General features: G+C 42.2%; 1 protein-coding gene across 1 annotated transcript; it reads right to left on the bottom strand.

The window, feature by feature from the left end:
- Positions 1-2,009: 2,009 nt before the first annotated feature.
- Positions 2,010-7,466, bottom strand: LOC108629317 (serine/threonine-protein phosphatase 6 regulatory ankyrin repeat subunit B-like). The gene is made up of 3 exons (XM_018031914.2): positions 2,791-7,466; positions 2,661-2,710; positions 2,010-2,183 (listed from the first exon to the last, which is right to left on the bottom strand). The coding sequence occupies exon 1, from the start codon at positions 7,287-7,289 to the stop codon at positions 3,633-3,635; it is 3,657 nt and encodes a 1,218-aa protein (XP_017887403.1). The 5' UTR covers positions 7,290-7,466; the 3' UTR covers positions 2,010-2,183; positions 2,661-2,710; positions 2,791-3,632.
- Positions 7,467-7,477: the final 11 nt, after the last annotated feature.

Here is a 7,477-nt window from a genome sequence, read left to right as displayed (position 1 = left end):
GGTATATCCTTCGCCGTGCAGGTCGCACTCTAAGGATGCTGTATTCACCAGCGATTGGGGTCCGCATGGTTGAATGTCCGACGCGTAATCCACCGGGCAGGTCACACTCTATGGTGCTGTATTCACCAAGTCTGAGGTCCGCCAAGGTATCCTCCGCCAGGAAGGTCACACTCGAATGGTGCTGTATTCACCAGCTCTTGGGGTCCGCACGGTTGAATCCTCGACACGTTGGAATCGACACTGTGATAATCGTCGATCACGTTCAATCGTCGACACTGTAAAAACTCCGACACGGGAATCCTCAATACGGAAAAGTCCGATACGCGGAACAATCGATCCTTTTAGAAAGTGTCCTTCTCCTCGATCGTCGCGAGGTGGGGATCGCGAGGTATCTCTATCTCACTCGGACATAGGTGACACGTCACGCGCATGTTTTCGTACTCCGTCGCGCTCTGCCCGATTCGACCTTTTTCCGGTCGCGAAATCTAAACATCGCGACCATTAAAAACGACCGAGCCGGCAAGCAACTTGGCACGTGTGTCCAAGTTTTTCTGTTATCGCGGTGACTTTCTCGGAACCTCAATACAGTCCCGAGAATATTATTATTTTCGGACGATCAAATTCAAATCGGAGAGGCGATTTGGAAATTAACTTATTCCATTTTTAAACAAATATCCTTTTTGGTGTCGTGATTAATATATCTATAATAATAGAGAAATTTGATCATTGTTGTGTTAGAATATTAGTTTGTTTCTCTGTAAATGTTATACCAACCAAATTTCTGTGAGCTCTTTGGTCCATATTTGTTCAATGCTTGATTCACTTTACTTATGATATGAACTCGAAAATCGAATCCTTGGCTGAGACGTAAACATTCTCTGTATATTTGCTTTGCTAATTCTCTCGTTGGACTTAAAATGACAGCTCTAAATCCTTTCTAATGCGGTCCTCCTAAATGATGAATGATGGGTAACAAAAACGCAGCTGTTTTTCCTGAGCCTGTCGGTGCACTAGCTAGAATTTGTCTACCCTGGTTGAATATTCGCAAACATGTATATTTCATCTTTTTTTTTAATGGGAATGTGTAATGAGTCTTACTTGTAACATGGCAGGTAAGGCTTGCATTTGAATAGGCGTAGGAACTGGGTATCCACAATTGATAATATTATCTATTAATTTATCAGAAAGATTGTGAATCGTTGAGAGTTCAACAAATTCTGAAATTGGTCGAGGTACACGATTGCCTGTGACACTTATACGATTAGCATTGCGAAACTGATTAACCTAAGAAAATAAAAGAACATAGTATCATTTTTGTTGCATTGTAAGGTAAATAAGATCTTTTAAAACCTTTTCTTGTTCCAATTTGATCTGTTTCTCCTCTGTCAAAGATTTGCATCTCTTATTCTTGTTTTCAGAGGTAAGCATTCCATCAAGGAAGACAAATTTATAATCCGTTTCTTCTTCGACCTCGTCATGTTTTCGTTTCTTTCTTGAAACTGAATCATCAACATCAGGAGCTTTCTCATTGTCGAGTTCAGATTCTGAATGTCCTTTAACGAGCTACGAGCAAATATCCATCACATTGCGTTTATACATTCAAAAGTAGTCAAAAATTACCTGAAATCTGTCTGCGTCAGCTTGAAAACGTTTTTTATCGAATTTTACACCGGCGGAAAGTTTGCGGAAAAGCTCATATGCGTCAACCGTTCTCTTCTTTTGTATAGAATTCTGATAATACCTAAATAACCTAAATAAATCAGATTTAAATCATCTCACCACACTGCGATTACACCACGTGCACATTCATGGACCCATGGACATAAAGAATGGTGCATAGTCGAGGAGTAGAGCTCCCAAAAGCAGAAGGGGAAAACAGCTCTGTTTGAGCCCACAAGTGCTGTCCTCAGTGCGGTCCAGCCTGATGTTGAACATGCTTATTCGTTTTATCTTCCATCAAAGGTAAAAAAAGAAGGCTAGACAAAAGGTAATAAAAATAAAAACAGTACTTTGTGAAAATATAAAAGTTTAATCAGTCCTCTTATAAACACCAAAACACAATTTAATCAATCGCGAATCAGCCCCTCCGCCTTCGGTAGTACATTAACTTCGACCAACTCAGGCATCGCGCGCGTGATGATTCATTGTTCCTCCTTCCTATGCTGGATCCTCCGCATATACTCCTGTAAGAATTGAAATTGGTCTTAGAATTGTACGTGTAAAGCACTGAAGGAATAAAGCTTGTATTATCGATATACTTACAGGTGTTCATTCATTATTCCTCCATTCCGGCACTGGATCCTCTGCATATGCTCCGGTAAAAATTAAAAACGGTTTTACAATTATAAAGAGAGAGTACTGAACGGATAAAGTCTCTGTTATATTGACGTATTTATAGATGTTGATTCATTATTGCTCCTTTCAGACACTGAATCCTCTGCATATGCTCCTGTAAAAATTTAAAACGGTTTTACGATTATAATGAGAGAGTACTGAAAGAATAAAGGCTGTGTTATCGACGTACTTAAGAATGTTGATTGATTATTCCTTCTTCCTAACACTGGATCCTCTGGATATGCTTCTGTAAAAATTAAAAACGGTCTTAGAATCGTACGTGTAAAGTAATGAGAGAATAAAGCTTGTATTGTCGACGTACTTACAGGTGTTGATTCATTATTGTTCCTTCCCGACACTGAATCCTCTCCATATGCTACTGTAAGAATTAAAATTGGTCTTACAATTGTACGTGTAAAGCAGTGAGAGAATAAACTACGTCTATTAACGGTATACCTTTATGTTGTACGTTCACATCTTCATTGTGCATTTGTTTTCGAAATTGTTTAGCATATATTTAATCTTTTGAAAGTAAACCCTTTGGTAAGTAACCTAGCGATTATTTCCAAATTAGCTCGATAACCAGACTATCTTGCAACCGATAAGTCTTAACCGCTCGGGACGTATCTACGACAGGTGACCTGCCAATCCGATTACCTTTTTACCTAAATGGCTAGGGGGACTGACCATCCTCCCGTCGTCCACGTCCTGCGGCTCCCGAGGATAACCTATAGATAGGGTTTGATCAGGGCTCGTATAATTTATCCCGCACGGCTCGCTTAACCTCTTTTTCGCCCGTATTTCTAATATGTTAGTACTATATCCCTACTGCGCCTACTATTCCCCTCATGCGCCTTCGCGAAGTGAAGCCATCAAGTACCAGTCCCCACCATGGTCGCGTCGCCCCCACTTTACGGTCGAGGGATAAATTATACGAGCCCTGGGTTTGACAAGGTTTGTCCGCGCATCTATTTCCTTCCCTAAAAAAAGCACCCTGACAGAGTCGATAGACTCGGTCGCCCGTCGGACCCTTGGCACGGTTCTCCCTCGTAACACTACTTACAACTTACTTCGTAACTAATAATACAACTTGGAAAGAATTTATACCTCCGCTAGGCTACCTAAAGCGAACTGAAATGGAGAACAGCTGCGAAGTGAAGCTAGGGGATGAAAAGGAAAGATAAAAAATATTGTAAATAAAGTCAAAATGGCTATTTATTAGTGTCAAAATGTTAATGAACAAGTATAAAAATAGTAAGTAGTATTACAGTGTTTCCCGTTTTGTTGCATCGTTAATGTTAGGACAAAACGTTTTTACAAACATCTCTCAAATTCATTAGCTCCCTGTTATTGAGGTAGTTTAATATTCTTTGAATACAAAGTAAATCATAATATCTACCGAGGAAACGGCGGAAAAATGTAACGCCCTCGTCTAACAACTCCTTTTGTACCATACCTCTATTGAAACGACGTTCTATTATGTCTTCGTAGATAGGAAATTCTCTCCGATAATTGCTCCGTTTCAAAACCTGAACAACATCTTCATTTCTCGCGTATAATGCTATTTGGTCTACGCGTTTTGTTAGGATATCATGAAATGTTAGGATAGTATCGTTAATTTTTGTGTTTTTCATTCTCATTATCTCTTCAATACATTTTTTCTGAAATTTTAGAAACTGCTCGTTCATATCCGTAGTGATATTAAAATTCTCCACATTTCCGTTATTCACGTCCAACATAGCAATCTGCATTTTAATTAGCAACTGCTGGATACTGGGAAACTTGGAGCGATAAATAAGACTGTACTTAAAACAGTATAAGTTTAACGCTGTTTGATGGTATTTGTTAATAATGTTTACGTCGGACCCGTTTTCTATGAGAGTCAGAACAGCTTCATACTGATTGGCGCAGGATGCCAGATGAAGTGCAGTGTGACCACTCTCATTTATGGAATCGATGTTAACGTTCGAATTCAAGAGAATTTCCATGATACGTATTTGACCACGCTCAGCGGCAAAATGTAAAGCTGTGCATCCACTTACATTTTTGTCATTTACGTCAGCTCCTCTCTCGATTAGCAACTTGCAAATTCCTTCTTGTCCTTCTTGCACAGCAAAATGGAGCGGTGTCCGGCCTTCCTTAGTTTTCAAATTGACATCGGCACCCTGATCTACGAGGATTTGTACGATACCTTTCTGTCCCTCCCGAACGGCTAGGCGCAGTGCCGTTTGACCATTTTCGTCTTGGGCATCCACGTCAGCACCTCCTTTGAATAGCATCCTGCAAATTTCTTCTTGTCCTTCTCGCATAGCAAAATGGAGCGGTGTCCGGCCTTCCTTAGTTTTCAAATTGACATCGGCACCCTGATCTACGAGAATTTTTACGATATCTTTCTGTCCCTTCCGAATGGCTAGGTGCAGTGCTGTTTCACCATTTTCGTTTTGGGTATCCACGTCAGCTCCTCTTTCGAGTAGCAACCTGCAAGTTTCTTCTAGTCCTTCTCGCGCTGCAGACAGAAGCGGTGTCTCGTCCCATCGAGTGTTCAAATTGACATCGGCACCCTGATCTACGAGGATTTGTACGATATCTTCGTGTATCTCGTGAATGGCTAGGTGTATTGCCGTTTCTCTTTCTCTGTTTTGGGCATTCACGTCAGCTCCTCTCTCGATTAGAAACTTGCAAATTTCTCCTAGTCCTCCTAGCACTGCAACATGGAGCGGTGTCCGGCCCCCCTCAGTTTCCAAATTGACATCGGCATCCTGATCTACGAGGATTTGCACGATATCTATGAGTTCCTCCTCAATGGCTAGGTGCAGTGCAGTTTTTCCGCCATTGTCTTTGGCATTCACGTCAGCTCCTCTCTCGATTAGCAATTTGCAAATTTCTTCCCGTCCTCGTCGCACCGCAAAATGCAGCGGCGTCTGGCTGCACCGACTTTTCAAATTGAGATCGGCACCCTGATCTACGAGGATTTGTACGATATCTATGTATCTCTCCTCAATGGCTAGGTGCAGTGCTGTTTTTCCATTATCTTTGGCATTCACGTCAGCTCCTCTCTCGATTAGCAACTTGCAAATTTCTTCGCGTCCTCGTCGTACTGCAGACTGAAGCGGTGTCTCGTCCCGCCGAGTTTTCAAGTTGACATCGGCACCCTGATCTACAAGGATTTGTACGATATCTTTGTGTCCCTCCCGAATGGCTAGGTGCAGTGCCGTTTGACCATTTTCGTTTTGGCCATCCACGTCAGCTCCTCTTTCGAGTAGCAACCTGCAAGTTTCTTCTAGTCCCACTCGTGCAGCAAAATGAAGAGGTGTCTCGCCCATCCAAATTTTCAATTTGACATCGGCACCATGTTCTACGAGGATTTGTACGATATCGTCGTGTCTCTCGTGAATGGCTAGGTGTATTGCCGTTTCTCTATCTCTGTTTTCGGCGTGCACATTAGCTCCTCTTTCGAGTAGCAACCTGCAAGTTTCTTCTAGTCCTTTTCGCACTGCAGACTGAAGCGGTGTCTCGTCCCACCGAGTTTTCAAATTGACATCGGCACCCTGATCTACGAGGATTTGTACGATAATGTACTTAAAACAGTATAAGTTTAACGCTGTTTGATGGTATTTGTTAATAATGTTCACGTCGGACCCGTTTTCTATGAGAGTCAGAACAGCTTCATACTGATTGGCGCAGGATGCCAGATGAAGTGCAGTGTGACCACTCTCATTTATGGAATCGATGTTAACATTCGAATTCAAGAGAATTTCCATGATACGTATTTGACCACGCTCAGCGGCAAAATGTAAAGCTGTGCATCCACTTACATTTTTGTCATTTACGTCAGCTCCTCTCTCGATTAGCAACTTGCAAATTCCTTCTTGTCCTTCTTGCACAGCAAAATGGAGCGGTGTCCGGCCTTCCTTAGTTTTCAAATTGACATCGGCACCCTGATCTACGAGGATTTGTACGATACCTTTCTGTCCCTCCCGAACGGCTAGGCGCAGTGCCGTTTGACCATTTTCGTCTTGGGCATCCACGTCAGCACCTCCTTTGAATAGCATCCTGCAAATTTCTTCTTGTCCTTCTCGCATAGCAAAATGGAGCGGTGTCCGGCCTTCCTTAGTTTTCAAATTGACATCGGCACCCTGATCTACGAGAATTTTTACGATATCTTTCTGTCCCTTCCGAATGGCTAGGTGCAGTGCTGTTTCACCATTTTCGTTTTGGGTATCCACGTCAGCTCCTCTTTCGAGTAGCAACCTGCAAGTCTCTTCTAGTCCTACTCGCGCAGCAAAATGAAGAGGTGTCACGCCCCTCCGAATTTTCAATTTTACATCGGCACCATGTTCTACGAGGATTTGTACGATACCGTCGTGTCTCTCGTGAATGGCTAGGTGTATTGCCGTTTCTCTATCTCTGTTTTCGGCGTGTACATCAGCTCCTCTTTCGAGTAGCAACCTGCAAGTTTCTTCTAGTCCTTTTCGCGCTGCAGAATGAAGCGGTGTCTCGTCCCACCGAGTTTTCAAATTGACATCGGCACCATGTGCTACGAGGATTTGTACGATATCTTTGTGTCCCTCTCGAATGGCTAGGTGCAGTGCCGTTTGACCATTTTCGTTTTGGGTATCAACGTCAGCTCCTCTTTCGAGTAGCAACCTGCAAGTTTCTTCTAGTCCTACTCGCGCAGCAAAATAAAGAGGTGTTTCGCCCCACCCGCTTTTCAAATTGAGATAGGCGCCCTGATCTACGAGGATTTGTACGATGTCTTTGTGTCTCTCCTGAATGGCTAGGTGCAGTGCCGTTTCTCCATATACATTTGTAGCATTCACGTGAGCACCTCTTTTAATGAGCCTTTTTACAGTTTCTATCTCGCAATTCACAACAGCAATGTGGAGCGGTGTGTTCGTAGGACTTTGAGACTCACTGTAAACGTTCGTATCTTTCCTCATAACCAGTTCCTCCATATCGTCCGTCCCGTGGGGTATTATTATTAATTAATTCACTGTTTAAATCTCGTGCTCAGATCGCAGAAATCATCTCATTAGTCTCTCAAAGTCTAGACAATATTTCCCTTATAGATAGCCTGTATATACATATATATATATATATATATAACCGTACATGTGTATATATATATATATATAGTTATATA

This window comes from Ceratina calcarata, unplaced genomic scaffold, assembly GCF_001652005.2.
Source record: "Ceratina calcarata isolate Rehan_Ccalc_2016 unplaced genomic scaffold, ASM165200v1 scaffold566.2, whole genome shotgun sequence".
Lineage (NCBI taxonomy): Eukaryota > Metazoa > Arthropoda > Insecta > Hymenoptera > Apidae > Ceratina > Ceratina calcarata.
The sequence above is the reverse complement of the archived record's forward strand: the minus strand, read 5'-3'. Positions and strand labels throughout refer to the sequence as shown.